At 49.1% G+C, this 25,854-nt stretch overlaps 1 protein-coding gene across 1 annotated transcript; it reads left to right on the top strand.

The window, feature by feature from the left end:
- Positions 1 to 949: 949 nt before the first annotated feature.
- Positions 950 to 18,390, top strand: LOC144726258 (uncharacterized). The gene is made up of 6 exons (XM_078604805.1): positions 950 to 1,143; positions 11,920 to 12,102; positions 13,905 to 13,976; positions 14,559 to 14,621; positions 15,541 to 17,439; positions 18,251 to 18,390. The coding sequence occupies exons 1-6, from the start codon at positions 1,101 to 1,103 to the stop codon at positions 18,256 to 18,258; spliced, it is 2,268 nt and encodes a 755-aa protein (XP_078460931.1). The 5' UTR covers positions 950 to 1,100; the 3' UTR covers positions 18,259 to 18,390.
- Positions 18,391 to 25,854: the final 7,464 nt, after the last annotated feature.

Below are 25,854 nucleotides of genomic sequence, written 5' to 3'. Positions count from 1 at the left end.
AAATAATTCTCACGAATTATTCTACGTGACTTTACCGAAAGAACCAAAAAGATGAATCCCTGCAGTCACGAAAGCTTTAAATCGAAATTTTGTAATCCATTGTGTTGTAGTTTTCATGAAATAACTTCCCTCGGGTGGCTCAGCAGCGTTCCTTTACCAAGCCTGGCGCTTGCTGAGACAAATAGTGATGGGATAAATGTTTCCGTCGAAAGGCAATCTGCTAAGCCGACGACATTATAATTCAATCTTAATTTGGAGCTTTCGTGACTGCAGGAATTACTCTTTGGTTATTTCGGTAAAGTCACGTATAAAGATAAATTAATAAAAGAATATTATTTAATTTATTATTTTATCTTTATACGTGACTTTACCGAAAGAACCAAAGAGACATAATTGTTTAACGTTTCCCAGTTTATATACAAATTCGTGAAGATGTAGTTCACGTTAGCATGCACCTACGAATTTCGTAGTTCGCATAAACATAACACTAAACATTTAGTAGTTCATATAAACGCATACCGACAAAATCCGTAGTTAACATTCACATACGCGTACACATTTCGCAGTCCGCATAGAGACGACACAAATTTCGTAGTTGGCATAAGCACGTTTGTTTGCATGTGGTAGTTCGTACAGACGTAACGCCGCGCATATCGTAGTTCACATAAGCATAGGGCTAACGCGTGCCACCCTCGGGCTATGAGGGAGGGGGGGAGGGGAGGTGGGTGAGGTGGAAGGGGGGGAGGGGTGGTGTGGGTGGGGGGGGGTGGTGTGGGTGGGGGGGGGGGTAGTGAGGGTGGGGGTGGTGTGGGTGGGGGTGGTGTGGGTGGGGGGGTGTGGGTGGGGGGGGTGGGTGGGGGGGTGGTGTGGGTGGGGGGGTGGTGTGGGTGGGGGGGTGGTGTGGGGGGGGTCGGGGGGGTGGGGGGGGTCGGGGGGTGGGGGGGGTCGTGAGTGCGCATGCGCGCCGGGAGAGTCCACGCCGTCTGTTGCTGCAGCCGTGGTAGTAGCAGCAGCAGGAGGAGGTGAAGGTGGTGAACGAGGTTGACGACTGCTGCTGCTGTTGCTGCTGTTGTTGCTGCTGCTGCAAGAACAAAGAGGACATGGGAAAGAAGACGCCGAAAAAGTTGGACTCCGCGCAACATGGTTAGTGAAAGAGGTTGTTGTTGTTGTTGGTGGTGGTGATGATGACGACGATCTGTCATCGTTATCAGCGTTCTCGTCATGGTCATTCGAATTCTCTTCACGGATATTAAATATGCAATGGCCTGGCATCGTTGTGGTTATCGTCGTCGTCGTCACAGGACTCATACCCGTCATGCCACTGGAGTTGTTTAGTTTGTTCTCCTTACCCCGCACCTCAGATTAGCGCGCGGTTGGCTACGTACGGTGCGAAAGAAGTTCAACACACGTACGCGTAGAACGTCATCGCCGTTATCGTTCTGCCCTCGGCATAATCTACATCACCAGCTCCATCGTCGGCTTCACGCCATCGTCACTGTCTCATTAACGTCTCCACGAGCCGTCAAATCGTCAGCGTCGTCGGCATTTGCTCATCGTCTTCCTCGCCGTGCGTGGCACCGCACCGCATGGACGCAGCCGTGCACCGACACCAATGCGATGTGTCAGCGCCGTATCTTGCACCGTGCAGCAGTTTTGGCACGCGATGTATGGGCGCCATTGCACAGTACGGCACTGCACGAACAGTACGGCACTGTACGAACAGTACGGCACTGCGCGAACAGTACGGCACTGTACGAACAGTACGGCACTGTACGAACAGTACCGCACTGTACGGCACTGCACGAACAGTACCGCACCGTACGAACAGTATCGCACTGTGCGAACAGTACTACACTGTACGAACAGTACTACACTGTACGAACAGTATCGCACTGCGCGAACAGTACATCACTATACGAACAGTACCGCATTGTGTAGACACGACAGTACTGTGTAGACAGTACGGCACTGTACAGGCACGCCCGCACTGTAAAGACAGTACCACACTGTACGGACACGACAGTACTGTGTAGACAGTACCGCACTGTACAGACACGACAGCACGGTGTAGACAGTACCGCACTGTACAGACACGACAGCACCGCACTGTATAGACACGACAGTAGTGTGTAGACAGTACGACACTGTACAGACACGACAGTACTGTGTAGACAGTACCGCACTGTACAGACACGACAGTACTGTGTAGACAGTACCGCACTGTACAGACACGACAGTAGTGTGTAGACAGTACGACACTCTACAGACAGGACAGTACTGTGTAGACAGTACGGCACTGTACAGGCACGCCCGCACTGTACGGACACGTCCGCACTGTATGGACAGTGCCACGCCGTCAATGTGCCCCCATTGAGTGTCGCTGTGCAGCAGCAGCAGTGCCACGTGTTTGCACTGTGCCACGTGTTTGCAATGTGCCACGTGTTTGCAATGTGCCAAGCTGCACCCCTCACTACCGCACTGTATTCTATGGGTCAAATGCCAACGAGGTAACGATTTGACGACCGCGATTTGGCGGTGTCACGATTCATTCAAATTGTCAATGTCTCTCGTGTCTACGCTCTGCGGTCTTTTTCTCTGTCTCGCTCCGTATCGTGTGCTCAGCTGCCAACCCATACGGTGTAGCCCGTGTTATTGTACAGGGAAATTGAGTTTTCATGTCCATACGGCGTGTTTGTGTTTCTGCCTTGTGACGGGACTTTGTCGGATGAAGGTTGAGATTTATCAGTGGGCACGGGGTGACCAATAGGGTCTGAATTGGTCTGTAATAAGGTAGGGGCACTGATAAGGTGTTGACAGCTATGAATGTGTTCTGTCTGAATCGTTCGTTTTGTCTGTATCATGTCCTCTGTTTGATCTGTTCTGCCCGGCTGTTCCGTCTATATTTGTATAATATGTTCAGTCTCGTGCCGTTCTGCCCAATATGTACTCTTCCGTCATGTTCTTGTGTACCGTGACCTGTTCTGTCTCGTGTGTCAGACACGATGGTCTCTCATGCAAAATCTCTTCGTGAACGAGGAAAAATAAAGACTTATGGCACAGATAACAAAATCAACACATTCATCAAGAACACCGTGGCAACGAAATCTACAATATGTGACGTTTTGGGCAACGACCCTTCATAACTGGTGACGTAACTTAAGCCACCACTAGCACACATTGGCGCATTGCAATGAATGCATTGACCGTGCAACCCAAACTTTGGACTGTATAGGAGACCGATAGGGATACTATGAGGCTCAATGATACAGAGGCCCGTAAATAAACATGGAAATGCATTTAAGGCTAGCCACATTCGTATGATCGTGCCCAATACAGCCCAAAACTGTGGCCCTTATAGTAAACCACTCTGTAGTCGGCACTTCTTCAAGGGAAGTGGAGGAACAGCAAAACTAATTGCCCTCTTCCCTGAAGCCCTCCTTAACATATTTCCACTCTACGCAAGAATAGAATCGAATGTGTTTTGACATCACTAGAGACTATTAATAATAGAATGCCCAGCCGTAGCCTTAAGGTATATTTTTGATAGTTCATTCACAGTACTGTGTTTTATGTAACCAATAAATAAAATAAAGCAACCGAGACCCACGCCAATAAATTAACTAAAGCATTTGAGCGACACGAAACAACATTGCCACTTACAAGGGCGGCTGGGGTTACATATGACATTTAAGTCGACATTTTAAATACATTTTAGGTGCACAATATTTGTTTTACTTTCGTGTTCCTTGTGTAGAGAGAAACAAGCACATATTCTGGAACGGCCAACGTAGTATATATTTTTTTATAATCACAGTAAGGCACATATACTATGTTTTTATATATAACAAATATAGATTATCTTTAACAATATCAAAGCTTGAGACTTGTGTGTGACAGCCTGTGACACAGCCAAAGCCGTGCATCTGCTATATAAGAGCTGTACTTTGTGTGGGGCATGGAGTCTCGAGTTAAAATCTGTTTTCAATTTAAATTCAGAAAATTTGTTGTGCGTCCAAAAGTGAACCAACCTCACCAGCTTTTTATTAAGCTTGCGGTGGCATTTGTATGGTTATGTAATAGTTGTGCCCACCCCCGCCAATAATATGATTCATATTCTTCTTGGTTCTTTCGGTAAAGTCACATAGAAGGGAAGTAATAAAATAATAAAAATAAAACATAATAAAATAATTCTCACGACGTTTCGGCCACAACCCAAGCAGCCGTCCTCAGGTGAAGACCAGGTCTGTCGGGGAGACAGCGTCTGAATGACGCAAGCAGCGGTCATCAGGTGAAGACCAGGTCTGTCGGGGAGACAGCGTCTGAATGACGGGGAGACAGCATCTGAATGACGCTGTCTCCCCGACAGACCTGGTCTTCACCTGAGGACGGCTGCTTGCGTTGTGGCCGAAACGTCGTGAGAATTATTTTATTATGTTTTATTTTTATTATTTTATTACTTCCATTCTACGTGACTTTACCGAAAGAACCAAAAAGGTGAATCCCTGCAGTCACGAAAGCTTTAAATCGAAATGATTAATATTATTCATTCAAGATTGCAATTCAATTAAATAATCGACATCTGTCATTCCACCCCTACTCAGTAAGCATTTCTCAAGCATGTGAAAAAATCTTCCTCCTGCCACTAAAAATGGTATTTGGTCTACTTTACCACAATGTCCAGGCGTAACAAAAATAAATGGACGAACCCACACTTTACCCCACCACGCATGACCTGCGTGTAACCTATTGCCTCGGTGGACAGAGCAGAGAGGTGGGGGGGCGGGGAGGGCATTTGAGGAATGTCCAACTTTAAATCAACTGCCGTGCTGCGAGATGGAACTGGTAACATCTGGATTACAACTTCAAAGTCCATTATGCTCCGTGCGTGAGATTTTAGAAGTCTTCACGCCACGTTTTGCACTCGCCCTCACTTGCCAGACAACTTTCGGTTGCCTTTACCCACAGACGAAGATCCAGACTGTTGGCTCTTCTGTTAACGAGCTCCTATGGAGGCAAACATGGTGCACGAGGGGGTGGTGTGGCCAGCACTTCTCTGGCCTGCCTGTTTACGCGTCACACTTGCAATTGAGGTTGTCCTGGTCTCTTACTGATTTCTCACCTGTTCAAACAAATAAACTTGAGACACTCCGTCAGGAACTCCTTTTTCAGGCAGCTGATGGGAATCAAACCCAAAAACGTCCGAACTCGCGGCGCAGTGCACAAAACCATTGCGCGACCACTCCCCACATTCGAAAACACACAAGACTATACTACTCTTGGCTGGAAATTTCAACCTGTTCATTAAACCCAGAGCGAGAGTTTCCACATTCCCGGTCTATTCCCTGCAGCATTATTCAATGGCAGAGCAAAACCCACAGCAGCATTGTTAGCACTGCCGTTGGTTTTCCACATGCAGTTGCGATGCTCTTGTTATATGTGAGTTCTTAATAATGCATCAATTATATTTACAGCCCCTTTGTAAATCCACTGATGGATGAAAGCCTTTTCATGCCCTGGCAGCCATTGGTGTTGTTTGGCTGTGTTTCACCCGGTGGGGGGGGGGCCAGGATTGGTTCAGATAAAACTTGCCACCGATGTTAGAGGCTTGCCTGGAACAGAACTTGGATAGCTCTAGATTTGAAGTTTTCGTGACTGCAAGGATCCATACTCTTTTACCGAAAGAACCAAAGAACTTGGATAGCCTTTGTTGTGCCACCACTCCCGTCCCTTCTGAAAAATAGATTTTCTTTTAAAATAGTAATTTTGGAAAATAAGCCAAGATAATAAAAAAAATTTGTATCCACACAGGTTTTAGTATAGCAGCCATTAGAAAATACATATTAAAAATTGTAATATCACAAGTCAATAATTATTGTTACGTATTTCAAATGAATTCTTAATCCAGTTATTAATGCTCATAAGTACGATGAAGTTTAACATACACTTTTTGAACAACTCGGCACAGCTGAAAATGTGTGTCCTCATAGTGGTCACATCAGGCAACTCATGTGTGAAGTGAAGTCATGCCTGTGCAAAGCACTCTGGGTATTTAAAATATGGCAGTTAAATCGTGTTACATCATTATGCAAATTAGTTCTTGGTGATTGTCAAAGCAGCTGAAATTTACGGGAAGTTAGTCCGTACACAGCCAAAGTAATGTGTATCTCTGAAGCCAAAGTGAGTTGAGTTTCAAAAAAAACGGATTTGAATAGAGGTGAGTCAATAAAATGCAATCAGGATCTGAAAGCAGATGTCTTGAAATGGCTACGTACTGAACTCTGTTTATGATATTTACGTATGACAAAGCACTGATGTCACATTCGCATATGATTTGCCCAAATTATAAATAATTCTCAATGCATGATTCCATTTCAGCCGAGCCACCTGCATCTCCTTCACTTTGAATCCAGTAGTGAGCCAGGGTTTATACCCAAGTCTGGAGCTGTCCTAATTCAACATAATGCACAGCCCTTTGTGAATCCAAGGGGTTTGTTTGACCATACTTCACCGTGCTAATTAATACGGGGTTGGTAAAGGCGGGGGGGAGCATAGACGTGGGGGCATAGTAGTACAGTAAAATGGGTGTTGCTGCCAGCACTCTCTGCTGCCTACTACAGTGCAGCCTAGTACAGCCTCGGAACCTATGACAACCTATGATGCATGGTTAGTTGCCTGTCCAGGCACTGTCTAGGTCACTGTTCTTCACTAATCTTCAGAGGGGGGCCACTTTCGCCGATAAGACATCATCAGTGTGAGGACCGCCACGCATTTCAAACCATTGCGTTTGACAGCGTGATGGGGCCTTTTCACATTTCTTTATTGTCAGGGGGGCTGCAGATCAGGGCCCGCCAGTGGCCCGCGGGCCTTGCAAGGAAGAACACTCGTAAAGGTTCAAACCTACTTATCCTCTGAGATCTGAAGAGATTGGGCGCATTCCGGATGATGCGGTCGTCAGTTTTGTGGGCCAATTTATCGAGGAAACCCAGCGTGTTGGCAATGCTGCTTCAGTGGCTCTGATACAGCCATTGTGAACCTCCCTGAGAAAGAGAGACTGGGTCATTCTGCCAGGCATGTAAGAATGCAGCTGCCTATCCTCCACCATTGTGCTTTGATGAATCATCAGATTTTGGAGTCACGGTTTGAATCGAGGGTGGATGTTTGGTCTCGTTTGCCCCGTCTGTCTCGTTTGCGTTGTCTTTGTCCGTCTGGTTTTTGTTCATTGCATTCGCCTGAAGGTAACAGCTGCACATTATTTAAGTACACCGTTAACATTTCTTACACACGTGCACACGTGTCATGAGCGTAAGATTAGCCAAACTGATACATCGGTACGTGTCCCTGAGCCATTGAGCCAGGATCTCAGTGGCTTTGACATTTCCATTATTCACCTTTTGGAGACACCAAATCTTGGCTGTGTTGCACGCAGTATCTCAGTAGGTTTGACGTGGCCATTCTGAACCGCATTTTTAGAAGAGACACCTAGACCCAGATCTGAACACCAGGCTCACAGTGGCTGTTATGACCCCCCTCCTCCAAACTGGGTGCCGTGACATGCAGTGCAAATATATATGTGTGTGTATAAATATATGTGTTAAGTACAACCACGCAGAGACGAGGAATACTAGATGGGCTGTTGCCGTTTATTAAACCACTCTCACACTCGGCATCCTACACTCACACCAGTGGAGGTGCACTCTCTCTCGGTCCTTCACCCGGACACTGAACACTATATGGGCCCTACCCTTGGCTCTCTCACTCGTCTGCCCGGAGCGGGGGATCAGCCAACACCGCTCCGCGACGAGGAGAGAGAGACCCTCTTCCAGCCGCTCCTTACCCCGGCTCCCCATGGCGACCTCGCCCCCGTCACGGGGTCCCCCTTAAGAACCCCTTTGGGCAGCTCCTCCCCCCAGCTCGGCCCCGCCCACGTTCTCGAAAGTGCTTTCGGAAAGCCCCTTGTAATCCGTGACGTCACGTCATCCTTGACTCTCAATCCGCTCGCACCTCCTGCCACTCGCCCCCCCTCATTGGTTACTCGCAATACTCCTCTACACATGTAAACAGTGTAGATGTCTTGAGTGTACTGTCATGTGTACATGTGTGTCCCATGTGTAATTACATGTGGGGAGCAGTAGCGTAGTGCTTCTTCATTCACTGCATTACAAACTCGGCAACCTGGGTTTGATCGGTGTTCATTATCCGATCACATCCTGTGCCTCCCAAGGAGTTTGATAAACATCCCAATGTAGGACGACAAGAGCTTGGACAATTGTTGGCGCCAGTTCAGGCTGCCTTCCCGATTTGTCTGTGGCTTCCCCTGAGTGTGGCATGGTGCAATATCTACTCAGAAGTGTGGACAGGTCTCTGGCCATGCTCACGCTTGGATGACAGAAATAGCTGAGCGTTGTGCCCACGGCCTGGACACCCATTGGTGAGAGATGCTTGCGGCGGCAGTCGTAATTGGTTGAAACTGAGCGGTGATCGTCTCCCCAGCAGGCAGTTGCTCACTATTGGTCAATTTTGCACGCTTTTCAAATCGAGCAGCTGGTTGTCGGGAAAACAGTGTGCAGATCTACGGGGCCTGAGAACAGAAAAATCGCATAAAAGCCACCAGGAGATTGACGTGTGTGTTCCCGTACATCCTAACGAGGTTGCCAAAATGGTCGGGTGGCAATGGTCGCTCGGGATTACCTCACTGCACCAGCCAATCAACTGCCCGGAAAAGACGACCCTCATGCAACATGGCCACTGCAAAGTCCCTATGCAACATGGCTGCCATGACATCACCACCTCATGTGCATAAGCTAGTCTGTGGCTGAGATAAGTTGTATTTTACTGGTAGGAACGAAGTGAACCAGCCTACAATAGATTATATCGTCCGTCCGTCCGATGTCCGATTAGGTGTAGCAGCATCGCCCCCTACTGCAAACACTTGGCAGGACCCTACAAAAACCTTTAGACTCAGTGAGGCTTTCCTGGCTAAACAAGTGTAACATTCCCTTATAATTCTCTGAGATAGTTTTTTAATTCCCTGAGATAGTTTTTAATTAAAACATTTAAATTAAAAATTAACTCATTCCCTGAGATAGCCTACAGCTAGGCCTAAAGCCTAGAACTAGGCCTCAAACTCTCCCTTCATATCGTATTTGTTCATTCCTACCAGCCCACCCCGCAGGGACCTGTTTATGTTTGCAATACATTTGAAAGTAAAGTGATTTCGTGTGCATTCATTTGTGCGAGTGTGAGAGATTGCACGTATGCAATTTTTCATTGTATTTCCGTGGGAATGTCTTCATGTGCGCGCGTGTGTGTGTTTTTTGTGTGTTTTGTATCTGTGCGGCTCTTATCGTGTGCTCTGTTGGCCTTAATCGGTGCTTATTAACAGTCTATTAAGAGGCTGCGTGGAGGGGGGGGGGATCTTTGCCTATTTATGACAATGCGTGTCTGTGTGCGGAGAGTCGTTGTTAGCGATTGTGCACTCATTGAGTTTGTGAGAGCGTGCGCGCGTGCTCGTGGACCTGAGCTACGGCAAACTTTTAAGGGGTGACCTCGACCGCTCCTAAGTCCTCACGGAATATACGCGAATATTTTTAGCGTTAAATTCCCGTTTGGAATCGAGAAATTAGCACGAGTCTTTGCCTATGCAATTTCTAGAATTACTTGAATTGCGTAAGTCGTTTGGGTACTCGGGGTCCCTTGCTTTGGAGCAATTATGTAGGCAGGCATGTGTAATACCTAAGGGGGGCGGCTGCTCTTGCATTGGCTAAGGATGGCTCGGGCTGTATGTAAGAGGAAGCACACGACCAGCTGCAGTGGGGACCAAAGGCGAGTGCAGTTTGACTCAGCAGCCCGAAAGGTAACGCCTGCACATGATTTACTTACATTATGAGCAGTTCCTATGCACATACACGCGCACACATATTTCAGGGTATGTCTCGTGAGAGCACGGAAGGATTAACTGATAAATCGGTAGGTGTGTCTTAGCTGGGAACGACTGGGAACTGCCTTCCTTTACGCTGTGGGTAATTTCCTACACTGCACTGTGTAGTTTAAAATGCTGTTGTACATCGGGGTCCTTGAAGTAACAGGGACCCCCTGTCTGGGTTAGAGTGGCCGTCGGAACCACAGTTGGTACGTGAGTATGGCCAATGTATCAAGGTCAAGGATAAGGTCAATTCAAAGGGCAGAACAGGAATGGGGTGGGGTTAATTACGAGGACTAGCAGGTTTTCTCCGCGGCGCTTCCCTACGCAAGGATGAAGCGGTGAAACCTTGCTACGGAACTTGTGAAGCCGGAACCCTTTGTGTTACGGGCAGGGGTGAGATGCAGTGGTGAACCGAGCTGCGGTCGGCAGTGCTGGGCGGTCTCGCGTTAATGTGCGGTGTGGCATAGGTAGTGCTGAATTGCGGTTGAGGTGCGCAGGTGGATTGTTGAGGAGGCGCGTGAGGTCGCCTCCTTGTGATGACGAGTGACAGTTGGGGGGTGTGGGTGGGGTCTGGTTGCAATGGGTGTGGTGGGCCCCAGAGATCCATCCACACTGGTGTAGAGGAGTAGTGGGGGGAAGTGAGGGCATCGGCAGGAAAGAGCTGGATGACGTCATAGGGTGACGTCATGTTACCCAGAGGGGAGGGGTATTTAAGGGGGACCCCGGGGCGAGGGCCGGGGTCATTGTGGGGAGCCGAGGGAACGGAGGTCTCGAGGGAACGGAAGACACGCCGAACGGACGACACGCTGCTCGGCACCGAGACCCTAGGCCGAGGAAAGAGTGGGATTAGTGGGCAGCTTAGGTGAGGATAGGCCGAGGGGTTAAGCGGGTACAGGGACGGTCCACGGGAAGGAACAAGTGTAGAAGTGTCTACCTCCGGTGTGATCCGGTGCTTCTGTACGTGAGTGTAGTAGTTAATAAACTGATGATGATTGCTTGTGTTGCAGTCGAAACGTCGTGATTTGATTTATTAAATTTTCTACCTACGTGACTTTACCGAAAGAACCAAAGAGTATGGATCCCTGCAGTCGCGAAAACTTCAAATCTAGATTGGCAATAGCCCTTACAGAGAATCTCGTCTCCGTGTGAGTTTACACCACTACACTGGTGCTCCAGAACCCAAAAAGAGCAGAACCAAGGGTGTGGGGTAAAATCGCGAGTGTGTGCGCGAAGCTCCAGTGCAATCCAAATTGTTTTGGTGGATGGTGGGGACTTCCCGATATCCGGAAGGCTATTCCAAACAACCGTGGTACCTCGCGAAGGTTGAGGCAGCCTTCATTGATAACGTGTCTGTGTGTGCGAGTTTGGGAATGCGACATGGCGTGGGCGTTGAAGAGTGTGCGCTCAGCCGTAATTTCTTTTTATTTTTGGGACAATTAGGACAGTTTCCATTTTTTCCGCTCGTTGTCTAAAACCTCGCTACTCGTTGGAAACCCCCGTGGTGGCCTGACGACACGATGAAGCCAAACCAGCCCGAGCGAGCGTTGTTAGAGGTGACGGCTAGTCTCGTGCTCCCTGTGCCACTCTACCCATCGCACACGACAAGTGACCTGATTGACCAAATTACACAATAATGACACCGGCCACGGATGCTCACATCACATCAGTCACCCCCCCCACCCCCCACAGCACGAACACCACACGTTACAAATATGTCAGCATTTTGAGATGCAATCTGCTTTGAACTACACGATGCAAAATAATCATCACCCCCCTCGGGCGAATCGGCCTTACGTGAGTACCTGGTGCAGCGTGTAAACACCGTCAGTGGGGGAAACAAAGGCGGCCAGACGTGGTGCTGGCAAGACCACCCCCCACTTCGTCAGCCGTTGCCAGCCTACGCAGGCGCTGGCTATAGAAACAGCCCTTTCCCCCCCCCAGCGGTCTGTTTGAGGCTATCTGCGGCACCTTTGTCTGTGCGTATTTTTCGTGCGCAGAAATGGAGAAGAGGCCGCCTGGCACCGCGCGGATGAACCAACGGAACCGGAAGCCGAACGCCTCCCGGCGGAGTCGCTGGGGCGGCTGCGGCGGTGGCGTCGTCACTTGCCTCGTGCTCACGGGCGCACTCGTGCTCTCGGTGGTGCTGGCCTACACGCTGGGGCTCACCGACACGGTGGCAGGCACGGACATGCACGCGCGCGCACTCGCAGTCGCAAACATAGACACGCACACGCCATCAAACAAAGAAGTGAGTGATATCTCGCCGAATCGAGCATTAAGGCGGTGTTATTCTTTGGTTCTTTCGGTAAAGTCACGTATAAAGATAAAATAATAAATTAAATAATAGCATACGACGTTTCGATTGCAACACAAGCAATCATCATCAGGTATAAATGAAATAGCTACAAAAAATCTAACCAGAACACTATAGACAGACATCTAAGCAGACAAATGTCACCAAGATACATAGAGAGAGTAACACAGGCACAGAGAGGGAGATCATCCACGCCACAGAGACGATCTCCCTCTCTGTGCCTATGTGTTACTCTATGTCGAAACGTCGTAGTATGCTATTATTTAATTTATTATTTTATCTTTATACGTGACTTTACCGAAAGAACCAAAGAATAATTCCTGCAGTCACGAAAGCTCCAAAATTAAGATTAAGGCGGTGCTCACCTGTTGTGTTTACAGCCCTGAGCCAGTTAGGAATAGTGTGGGGGGGGGGGGTCCATTTATAGCACTTCCCATAAAGTGGTGCTCCATTTCGTATCGCCAATGAAGAGCAGCTGTTACAGAGTCTGTTCGAAGTGATTGAGCCGCGCTGCGTGACCTGATTTAGAATGTAAACACGATGGGGCCTCGTTATCCCCCCACAACCAGGAGTTGAACGCTCAACCTTCCAATTGAGAGCCGCTTGTGCTCACCGTGGAGCCGTCCGACTACATTTTACCTCTATAATAATTAAATATAAAGATCCCCCGTATAGCCTTAACAGACTGTAGGGGCAAGTGCTGTTAGCGAGCACCTATGAAGGCCGGAACGGTACACGAGGGGGTGGGTGGCCAGCACCACGCCCGACCGCCTTTGTCTCCCCAGTGGCGATGTTTACACACCGCACCAGGTACTCATTTAAGGCTGAGTCGACCTAGGGGAGGCCCAGGACTGGTTCAGATAATCGTCACTGGTGTTAGCCGTGAGCGGGAATCGAATCCGAGTCGCCAGGTTCGTAGCGCAGCGCGCTAACCGCTACACCACCGCTCCCCTAATAATAATAATTACACGCAGACGCACACGCGTACAGCACACATGAACGTACACACACGACACATTCCCGTACAGCCTTTAACAGACTGTTGGGGAAAGGGCTGTTGGCACATACTGATACACGTATATAAATACAGACGCAAGCATACAGACCCATGTACACACAGACATGAATACAGACATTATACTGCACATGCACGAGCACACAAATGCTCACATGTTTGGACATATGCGTTGATGCGTATGAACATTGAGCATTGATGTGTACTAACTTGACAAAAGAAACAAGCTCAAACACACAGATAAATATCACACTAACTCACACACTCACACATCATAGACAACGACAAAGATTCCCCATATAGCCTTTAACATACTGTTCGGGCAAGTGCTGTTAGCGAGCACCTATGAAGGTTGGCATGGCACCCGATAGGGTGGGTGGGCACCACCATGCCCGGCTGCCTTTGTCTGCCCAGTGGTGATGTTGACACGCCGCACCAGGTACTCATTTTAGGCTGAGTCGACTTATGACCAGTTCAGATAATTGTCATTGGTGTTGGCCGTGAGCGGGAATCGAACTTGGGTTGGTGGGTTCTTAGCGCAGCGTGCTAACCGCTACACTTCCGCTCCCAATTTGTGCCTGATAAACAAAACGCACACACCGTCTGTTTTTTTTTTCCATAGCCAACTAAACGCTTGTGTTTTAAAATTTCAGAAAAGCTCACCGATTATGACATGGACGGGGACAGGGATTTCGACGTGGAAGATGTCAAGAAAATATTCCAAGGTAAGGGCTGCGATGAGGCTAATAGCATGCGTTCCCACCAGACCCACTCACCTACCTACCCAGCAATCTATACCTAATGCTGTCTTATAACCTACCTACATCCTCACATTCCCTACTTGACACCTCCCTTTTCGTTTTATCATTCCACTCACCACCCACACTCATCCACCTACTTACCCTACCCCCTTCATATAGTCATCCTGATACCCATTCACTCACCTACAAATTTAACGAAACACACTCATTATTAACTTGCCCATCCAATCACCCACCCACTCGTTCATCCACCTACCCACTGACTCACTCACCAACCCTAACTCATGCATTCGTTCACACACGCGCTCACTCACCTACTCATCCACCAATTGACCAACCCACTCACTCATCCATGTGATCACCCACCCACTTACTCACTTTCCCACCCATTAATTGAACCACTTACTCGCTCACAAACTCATCCTTCCAATAACCATTCATCCACCCATTCACTATCTCACTCAACCATCGAATCAGCCAATCGCCCATCCACCCTCCCAACCACTAACTCGGTGCTGTGGTGTTGCTACATCCTCCTTGCTGCAGACAAGCTGGACTGGGACGGAGACGGTGACGTGGATGGGGAGGACATGCACACCCTGCTAGCAGGTGTGTGGACTTGTCTGTCTTGTCGGACTTCGTGTAGCCCTTGTCTGGCTGCCCTGTAGCGGATTCAGGGGGGGGGGGGAGGGTGACTGGTTGGGAATTTGGCATGTACCGGTTTATCGATCCGCTGTTTAAAATCATTTTGATTGAAAGCTTTCGTGACTGCGGGAATTAATACTTTTTGGGTCTTTCGGTCAAATCACGTAACTAGAAATAATTGATAACGACGTTCCAATCGCAACGCAATAAATCGTCTCGCCTGAAGACGATTGATTGCGTTGCGATCGAAACGTCGTGATCCATTGTTTCTATTTACGTGACTTGACCGAAAAAGACCCAAAGAGTTTGAAATAATTCGTTAGGCTCACGCAAGCATCTGTTGTTTAGGTTTTTTTTGTTAATGTTACGTTCGGGCTAATTAAACGAATGAGACGATTCAAACTAGGTGGATGTCTCCCGGGGGCGGCACTGGCTACACACGTGGCCTTAAAATCCATCACTGTGAAGGCAGCGAGGGTTGGTAGATCACTCCACTATTGTTACGAAACTCCCTTCCCGTGTCGAGGAGGTGCCACATACCCTGGTTTGCCAGGTGAAGGCGGTACGCGTGGGTTTTCTCTGGGTACTCCAGTTTCCTTCCACATGTAAACAATTAATTGGCTGAAAACACCTTAATATATCGAGGACTGCTGAGCTTGGGCAGTTATTGGCATCGGCTCACCACGTGGCTGCCTTCCCACTTGTCCTTGGTTCCTCCTGGTGCCTCCTCTGTCTCTCACTACGAGAGCGAGCCGATGCTGCGTGGTGCCACGTTGCAGGTTCAAATTGCTATTATTACGTCGGAGACGATGGTGGTGCATTGCCACTGATCTCTGAGCCAGGTGGCCACCTCAGTCCTTCACGGCTCGTGTTTTATTTTCAGCCATCCAGAGCAAGTTCACCGGCAGCGAGGAGTCTAAGGCCGAGGCTCCCTCTGCCGACACTGGCGACCACCACCACCACCGACAACACGAAGATGAACAAGACCAAGACGTTCACCAGCCACTGGGTGATCACCACCACCACCATGAAGATGATCACGACCACCACCACCATGAAGGTGACCACGATGAAGGTGACGACCACCACGACCATGACCACCACCGTTACCACGGGCATGATCCCGAGCAGGAGGATGAGGATGATGATGATGATCAAGATGAGGAGGTCCACCTTCATCATGAAGTCGATCACCAAGAGGATCGCCGTGATCAGGAGGGTGATGATCAACTTGAAGAGGACCACCTCCAACATGAGGATGGCCTTGATCAAGAAGATGATCGTGACGATGATGATGATGGTGATGACGCTGATGAGCACCAAGAGGAGGTCGACGCTGTGCATGAGGAGCTCCACATTCACCATGAGGAGCTCCACGTCCAGCCTGAGGAGCTCCACGCTCAGCCTGAGGAGCTCCACTCTCAGCACGACGAGCTCCACGCCCAGCCTGAGGAGCTCCACGCTCCGCATGAGGAGGTCGATGCTCAGCAAGAGGAGCTCCACATTCACCATGAGGAGCTCCACGCTCAGAATGAGGAGGTCGATGCTCAGCCTGAGGAGCTCCACATTCAGAATGAGGAGCTCCATGCTCAGCACGACGAGCTCCACGCTCAGAATGAGGAGGTCTATGTTCGGCATGAGGAGCTCCACGCTCAGCATGAGGAGCTCCACGCTCAGCATGAGAATCACCATCATGGAGACGACCAACAGCAGCACCACGAGGATGGTCACCTTCAATCTGAGGGTGATCACCTCCACGAGGTCCACTCTCACAAAGAAGATGACCATCATGAAGAGGATGGTCATGACCATGGGGATGAGGATCAACATGTGGAGGTCCACCTTCATCAAGAGGGTGACCACCATCACCACGAGATTGACCCACACCATGAACAGGCCAACCCACACCACGAGGGCGACGCCGCCATCCACCCTGATGAAGTCAGCCACTTGCACCACGAGCATTTACACCACCCTGGAGAGGACGAGCAGGCCCAGGATGCGTCCAATCAGCCAGGGGACAACGACGAGGAGGAGCATTCCCCGCCACAGGAGGTGGTGGAGGGTGAATCTCAGCAGGTCCACGAAGATCATGTTGCGCAGCAGCGGCCGTCAGATGAGTCGCAGCAGCAGGAGGAGGAGGAGGAGTTGCAGGGACAGCTTGAGTCTGACATCAGCGCAGAGGCTGTGTCGCAACAACACGAGGCCATTGAGGAGGCAGAAGAGGTCGGGACAGAGGAAGAGCAGAAGGCGGAGGATGGGGACGGCGGACTGCATGAGCACCATGCCGCATCCTCTGACGAGAATGAAATCCCCATGCAGCTGGAGGAGAACGTCGAAGCGGAAGGTGACGGTGACGACGACGACGATGAGGTCGACGCCGCCCCAGCAGAGGACGTCCCCGACCATCGCGGGTCGAGCGAGCAGGGTGGATTGGACGAGACGCATCCTGCGGAGAGCGTGGACTTGCCAGAGTCGAACGAAGCACACGGCGACGATGGCGACCACGAACGCAGCGCCGACTATCCGCCGCAGCAGCGCGACGGAGGCAGCCACCGTCACGAGGAGCAGAGAGATGACGACGAGAACGCCATTCCTCTCAAGGAGGCGGATAACGGCGGCGGTGCAGCTGATTCGGGCGATGGTGATGCTGGTGGCGGACAACCCGAGCTCCACCAAGAGTTGCACAAGCTTCAGGATGAGGCTGATGGAGAAGTGGAGTTGGGGAGCGATTCTCTTCCTCCACCACTGCCTGGCGCCCACGGGGAGGAAGTGAGAGAAGGTGAGAGTCTAACGTGCTCAGACAACGATCACCCTCATAGCCTTAACCAACCGTTTTGGCAAGTGCTGTTGGCGAGCACCTATGAGGTACAGCATGCCACATGAAGGGGGTGGGTGCCCAGCATCACGCCCTGCCGCATTTGTCTCCCGGGTGACGATGTTTAGACATCGCACGAGTGCTCGTTTTAGGCTAAGTCGACCTCGGGCATGCCCAGAACCGGTTTGGATTATTGTCACCAGTGTTGGTGGCCGTGAACGGGAATCTAACTCGGGTCGTCGGGTTTGTAGCGCAGCACGCAAACCACTACACTACCACTCGAGCGTACACACACGCAGCTACAAAGACAAAGCTCCCCCGTATAGCCTTAACAGACTGTAGGGGCAAGTGCTGTTAGCGAGCACCTGTGTTGGGGTGGGTGGCTAGCACCACGCCCGGCCGCCTTTGTCTCCCTAGTGGCGATGTTTACACATCGCACCAGCTACTCATTTGAGGCTGAGTCGACCTAGGGGGAGGCCCAGGGCCGGTTCAGACAATCGTCACTGATGTTGCCCGTGAGCGTGAATCGAACTCGGGTCGCCAGGTTCGTAGCGCAGCGTAGCGCTAACCGCTACACCACGCAGCTACACACACACACATGCGTCAGCCATACTCGCACGCTTACGTTGCACTGCTCTTCCAGAGTTCTGAACAGATTCTTCCATGTCATGTGACATGATACGGCACCAAGTAGAAAAAAATGGGATACATTTTTAAAAATTTTATTTAAAGAATCTGACAACTTAACTGCCCGTCTGTCTGTCTGTCCCCACAGACCACTAGAGGAGGAGGCCACAGAGCCGCAGGCGAGAGGGGCGAGGTGACAAGCCAACGTGTTAATGCTGCCACCAATGGCAACGTATGTCTGTGATGCAATAATATAGTGAATTTTTAAGAAAGGGTTTGTTTTCGATATGAATATGCAGTACACACTTGTACTGACGGGGCTGCGCGCGTGGTGGATACAGTGGCATTTTTGGAGGGGGTCCGGGTTTCGGCACTGACTCAGTAAATTTACCGCGATCCCTCTAACTCAGTTTGCCGTCAGAGAGACGTTACAACAGCCGTCGGGTTTACCGCAGACCCCCGCGGGTGTGCAGTCTCGTTTTCGTGTGGCTGTCAATGCGGAAACACCCTTTTGCTTGACGACGTTTGTGGGGGGCGAGAAGGGGGGGGGGCGGGGGATGGGTGATGTAGGGTAGGGTGATACTGAGTAGATTCACCAGCATTAAGACAATCCACGGTCCCCCTCTTTAGGAAGGGGGGGGGACCGTTTCCTAGTTTTTAAAATAAATATACAGTACATTTTAAATGCAGTATGATGACACTAATAAGCAAGTGGGCTGTGAGAATGGGTCGTGGTGCGTGGGACGTGGGTGCTGGACAGGGGGAGGGGGGCAGGTTACTACCTCGACAGGCATTGCAATTGGCACCCAGAGGTGTGCAACCAAGGGAAAGACCAAAGCCCGTCTAGGTGGTGGTGGTGGTGGTGATGAGACTGTCAAGAGCGGTCCTTGGTGGTTCGGTGTCGCCTCGGCAACGGCTATGGGATCTTGCATAAGGAAGGCAGCAAATGGCTCCGGGTTGTCGCAGCATGGGCAGGACAGCGCCATATCTTGCGGCGGCTATTGACGTCGATTCACTGTAGGTTCACAACGGCGGTCGGCAGGGATTTTGCGAATGCATCGCAGCCGGCCAGGTAGCCGTCGTTCACACGCCCCCCTCCCGCAGGTGAGTGGGTTTGTAAACATTTGGGGTCGTGATTTGATCCTAGAATCGACCAGTTTTTTTAGTCTCATTTTTGTTGATCCTTGCCTCTGTTCAGCTTCGTTTGTTCCTTCTCAGTTGTTCCATTAGCCTCGAGGAAACGTTGACATTTACTTTGGGTAAATCACAAGTAATCGATGTCCGCACTCGTGCAACATCATTGGTGCTGCCTACACCTGTAAAAGATGCTTATATTCGCTAATGAACACCGATCGTTATGTTCATGATATAAGTGCATCGAATCGTATACGTCAGGATATATTATCTGATGCATGAAATTGAACGCATGCGATCTCATACTACGAATAACAAAGAAGCTCAACACGTTCGTCAATAATACTGTGTGGCCTTAAAAGAACATTTTTTTACAATCGCAACGTTTCAGGCAATGGTGCTTCTTCATAGCACATCACACCTAACACAATTAGGCTAATGGAGTGATTAAAACTGAACTGAGGACACAGGAAAAGGGAAACTGTACAGAAGGGACAGACAAGAGCCAATGCTTGAATTGAATCTCTCGAAGCCACCTGCTGCTCGTAATAAAAGCACGAGGAAAGTCGGGGCTCAGATGGCCCCAGCCACTCGGCCAGATTCGCTCCGTCATTGGAATCTTCTTCGTCACCATGCCTGTCCTATCCACTGCTGGATGCAGGCCTCCCCCCCCCCACCCCACACCAACAAACTTCCTCGCAGTCCTGACGCTACATTCCATCTTGCTTGTGCACGCATGAGCCGACTTCATTGCGCCACCTCCCACGGCGTCTCGGACATACAGTAAAAGCTTGGATTGCGAGTAACTTTGTCTGCGAGTGTTTTGCAAGACGAGCAAATTTTTAAAAATAAAAAATAATTTGATAAACGGAGCGAGGTCTTGCAATACGAATAGTACGTGCATACGCTTTGTCTGCCGAGCGTCACGTGATCACAACTGATACACGAGTGCTTTGGATTACAAGCACGTTTCCGGAACGAATTATGCTCGCAATCCAAGGTTTTACTGTATTTGTTTTCCTTCCTTCAGCTACTATTGCATCGCCAGTCTTGTCCCTCATCCATTAAAGCCACGGCATGTCCTGCCCTGACCCCCTCCCCCCCCCCCCAGTCGACACGATGTCTCTCTTGCGTTGTGGTCTCTAATGCTGCTCTCGCTGTAATTCCCATCGTGTGTCACTCTGTCGTGCTGCTTTGCGTGCTCTCCAGCTTTAAAAAAAAAATATTTTTACACGTCTTTTGTCATACTCTGCGTCCGTGATCTGCGTATGCACTGATTCATTACGTTCTTTTATAGCCCACGTTGCGTCTCGTGTGCACGTGGTAGGGAAATGTAAATTTCCATCGAGAGCAATAATGCTTGATGTTTATTGTCCAGTGTTCTACGGAGATTCGACCGCTGTCGGTCGTGGGATGATTGCCATGGGATGATTGCAATAGCTCGCTCACGCGTTACACGCTCAACGCTCGATTGTCGGTACATGGGTCATCTGGGATTACAAGGCTTAACCGTCCTTTTTGGTGGGGTGCGGGGGGGGGCAATGGAAGATATATATAAGTACGTATGTTGAACTTCTTTCGCACCGTACGTAACCAACCGTAGATGTGCGAGGTTAAGGACAACAAACTAAACACAATACTTGTAGGAGATGGGAGTTGTACTGCGCTCATTAGCACCTCGTGCTCCTCGCACGTGACTCTGCGACCGATGACGAGCGAGGCTTCGTTTCTCACTGAATGTTTCCCAGGTGAAACATGAAAAGGCAAAGTGTGTGACGAGTTGTCGCGGCCCCGTCGTGAAAGCGAAACTGGACGTGGTGTTGCCCGGTGCAGGAATATTTTCTGGGTCGCTCACCGAAACAGACCCAAATGGGAATTGAGCCCAGCCTGTTCCGTTCTGAAACGATAATAGCTGACGGCACATCGAGGTGAACGATCAATATGGGTGGTTTATCAGCCAATTGACACAGTTTTTTAATTATTAGTCGTGTTTTTGTTTCTGGGCCATACCTCTTCCTCCCCTTATGATCCCGGATAATCGAGGGTTGACTGTACCTGTTGTAAGAGGATGTGTGTGTGATGCTTCATGCCTGGTTCGTGTACCTCGTGAACTTAACTCGCAGCGCTGCCCATTGCAGCCTGTGCCGGTACTGGCGGCGTTGCTGGCGCTCGTTCAGAGCCAGGGGGACTGCAAACCCGAGAGATGAAACGTGGACGATGCCATTCGCTTTCACGGAGATCGGTCTGTTCCTGCAACCGCGATTCGACGAATTTTTTAACGTTTGTCCTTACGATTTCACCCGAAAATCGTATTTGCTCTTTTTTTTCGTGGTGAATGTAGCAGCCTCTGGTGGGCAGCGGTGGAAATTATCACGATGCATCCGTGTACGAATCATAACCAATTGGATTATTGTACTCGCGATTCTACGTGGATAATTTAACCGCAATCGATTTCAATGAATAAACAAATGCAGTGTGACCGCGCTAATGAAGTTAAATGCGCAAGTGTCACTTCATTAATAGCAGCTTCATCTTCTTGGTTCTTTCGGTAAAGTCACGTAGAATGGAAATAATAAAATAATAAAAATAAAACATAATAAAATTATTCTCACGACGTTTCGGCCACAACGCAAGTAGCCGTCCTCAGGTGGAGAACAGGTCTGTCGAGGAGACAATCTGACTCTGTCTCCTCAACAGACCTGTTCTCCACCTGAGGACGGGTACTTGCGTTGTGGCCGAAACGTCGTGCTTGTGTTGTGGCCGAAACGTGAGAATGATTTTATTATGTTTTATTTTTATTATTTTATTACTTCCCTTCTACGTGACTTTACCGAAAGAACCATGAAGATGAATCCCTGCAGTCACGAAAGCTTTAAATCGAAATTTAATAGCAGCTTGTTAAAGTGAATCGCAGTCACATCAATTGACGAGCCCTCTGCGAAAAAATGTGAACGGCCGTCGACTTTATTAGTCGAGTGGCTTTCTCTTGAGAGTGAATGGCGTTCAAATCGATAGCTCGCGGTAAACGTGAATGGCGATAGCCTTCATCACTCGACATTCCACGTGAATGACAATCGCGTGATTTAATATATCTCGGTGACTGCGTGAGGCCGTTATCTTTCGTGAGAATATTTCTATGAAGGCGAATGGCCGTTCATTTAATACCCCCCCCCCACCCCCCCACCATCTCTGGGGTAAGCTGACTTAACTTTTATTTGTTACAGCTCAGTGTGATTTTACTTGATGAGGAATTGAGAAAATCGATACGGTTGATAAGCAATTATACGAGCAAAACTATATCAATTTATCGTACTCGCAAATGGAATGAAAATAGCATTGTAACTGGGTAAACGGCGTTCCGTATCACAATGACTACTGGACATGTGGAAAAGAGCTCCATAGCTCATCGGATTCCTCCAGTATAAATATTATAATTCTGATTTAAAAAGTACTGGTTTCCCTCGCTCTGTGCGGGTTCGGTTTGTGCGATTTCGCGTATGTATGCCAAACCTATTTATACTCAAATTCGCTATACAGTACGCAGTTTGAATTCACTCCTGTGCAGCTATGCGCTCGGACGTCGGTGCAACACTGCGTGTACCGTGTGTACTGTTTGTGTACTGTGTGTGTACTGTGTGTGTGTACTGCGTGTGTACTGTTTGTGTACCGTGTGTACTGTTTGTGTACCGTGCGTGTACTGTTTGTGTACCGTGTGTGTACTGTGTGTGTGCTGTGTGTGCACTGTGTGTGCACCGTGTGTGTACTGCGTGTGTACCGTGTGTGTGTACCGTGTGTGTGTACCGTGTGTGTACCGTGTGTGCGTGCTGCGTGTGTACTGTGTGTGTGTGTGTACCGTGTGTGTGTGTACTGTGTGTGTACCGTGTGTGTGTACTGTGTGTGTACCATGTGCGCTACTCGGCAGGCAGCTGTCTCATGCGGTTTCGCTTTGTGTGCCCATTTTGTTGGAGCACATCTCCTACTACTACTACAGCATGGAGCGAGGGAAACCTGTAAACGAAATAAGTTATCGCGATCAATTTCATCCCATCAGGGATTTGCTCTGATCAGGAAGATTTTACTGTGAATAACAGCACATTAATCACATGATGAATTCCATTTAATCACGTACGGCTCTAATGAGGACAAACAATGTGACAACGCACGTTTAAATTCCAGAGCATGTGAAAATTTTCATCTGATCGCAGACGGATTTTCATCATTAATATATTGTGAAAGCTCCCGTTTAAAACTTTACGTAAATCACAATAACACGCCAATCGCTGTTGGGCAAGAAAATATTCCGTTTTGAAAACGTGTAAGTTACTCTACTTTTTGTGAATTATACAAAAAAAATTGAGCAATTGTTTTTTTTATCTTGGTTTTTTCTGTTGAAACATCAAAAGTAAAAGTTTTCATATATATCACATAACCTGATCGGAGCTAAGTGAGCCTACGAGTCCCTCTCTCAAGGGATATCTCGAGTTATAAAAGCAAATGCAAAGTGAATGTGCACGGCAAGTCTACTTTATCATTAGACCTCCCATGAAAGTGACCGGCGGTCGCTTGATAATTAAGCTGTATGGGCAGTCGCTAGTCGACGCCAGTGTGTCAGCGGTGTTACCGGTATTCTCCCACCTCCCAGCGCCGTTTCCCCTTGTGTCGTGGAACTCGCGAGGCACCTTTTACGCGCCATGCGAATTAACAACACCACTCACCCACTCCGTTGCTAGTGATCCAACCTCTGACCCCTCATCAGAGTGAATAAACCAACCTCCGATCCTGGGAACCCACTGCGGCATGTGAGGCCACATTTACCATACGAGTTGTTACACACGGCAAGCGCCTGAAATTTAGTAAACACATCCCACGTGATTACAGTAAATACCGATTTAAAATTGAGTGTTCTCTGACACGTGGACAAAGATGACCTGCATAGCCTTTAACAGACTGAGGCAAATGCTGTTAGCGAGTACATATTAAAGAGTGGTGGGTGGCCAACACCGCACTCGCCTCATCTGCCTTTAGTTTTACCACTGCTGAGTTGACCTAGGCGAGGCCCAGGACCGGTTCAGATATTCGCAAAATTTTTTTGTTCATTCATTGGAATCGAATATGGGTCGCCTGGTTTGTAGCACGGAGTACTAACCACTGCACCAGCACTCGCCAATGACGCGTGGATACAGTTGCAGTCTGTTCATTTGAAATGGCAATTTCTTAAGTCATGTGGCACACACATGTTAATAAGATTTTTTTTATCTTAATTTGAAATTGGCCCTCGTTGTCATGTGGCACACACATGCCATGGTACAGTGGTTTGACTCGTACTGACTAAATTAGCACCGCCCAGTGATCCAAGTTTCATTGTCGGCTACGAACTGAAAAACGATATTTGAACCAATCCTGGGCCTCCCTTATTTCCGCCAAGCAACTCTGACCAGCGTGGTGAAGTATGGCCAAACAACCCGATGACCTTCATGGGGTTGGGAGACCTTCGTCCGGTAGTGGATTAACAAAGGTGTATGATGACTGCGACAAACACGATTTCTATCTTAATTCAAATCGGCACTGCAATCTATAGTTGAACGTGTTTAACAATCATCAGGCAAGTGCAGTGCGTAACGACTCGTTTGTACTTGGGCAGGGAAGATCGGCAACGGTGGCAACGGTGGCAAAGCGGCTCCGTGTGTGTGGCGGGTCGCGGGGACTTGAGTGTTTGGGAAACAATAATCACCCCCACGTAACTCCCCACCTCTCGCTACTGAGTGTGATGTTGGCAGGGAAATGTCGCTGGTGTTAGTTGCGTTTGTGGCGACGTCTTAAACTTAGGTAATTGCGCATGCACTGAATTCCTCGCTTGCTTAATCAAGGTGCCAGTGCAGCCGCTGTGGGTGTGTGTAATGGGGATTTTGTAGATAACTAAGTTTTTTCAGGGTTTTGCCCTTTTGATCCCGAAACATTCTTATTATTCACGTGTAACATAATGTGTTTTTTCAATCCTTGTGTGACATGGAAAATATTTGAATTAAATTTTAAACATATACATGCTGTGCATCATTTTTTTTACTCGGTTGCCCCGTTATACTAATGTACCTCCTCATACCAGTGTTGGGTGATGCATGCTCAACTCTGGCCATGGCGACGGTGGGAGGTTGTGTTGTTGGCTGCATGGGGTCATGTAGCCCACATATCCATCCACGGCATGCCCAAGCAGCTTACATTTGGCCAGGTCGAGGGGGATAAACGGGCACAGCAAGGGCTCAGAGTTTGAGTTTATTTTATCTGTTACATGTGTAATAAAGGTCGTTGAGGCGACTTCTGGAATCCGGTCTTTTATTCAACTTGCATTACAGCTTTCCTTCACGCTGCTGACAGGCAGCGTGAGAGGGACAGATAGAGAGACACACTGCCACGTGGCAACCCAGAGCCCCGCTCCCGCGTGGCCCCCTTCCTCTGTTCGTTCCCGTTCTGACCCCGTGTCGTTCGTCTCCACCCCTATTTAATACCCGGGTCACGTGGTACATTTCCACCAATCCTGGTTAGCCTCCATGGAATATTCCTGGCTCCCTCGTAGGCTCCCGGGACCACGCCCCTGACTCATCTCCCCATTGGCTGTGGCCA

The sequence above is a fragment of the Lampetra planeri genome, chromosome 23, assembly GCF_965212315.1.
Source record: "Lampetra planeri chromosome 23, kcLamPlan1.2.h2, whole genome shotgun sequence".
In the NCBI taxonomy this organism is placed as follows: domain Eukaryota; kingdom Metazoa; phylum Chordata; class Hyperoartia; order Petromyzontiformes; family Petromyzontidae; genus Lampetra; species Lampetra planeri.
Note: the sequence above shows the minus strand (reverse complement) of the source record. Positions and strands in the feature narration are given on the sequence as shown.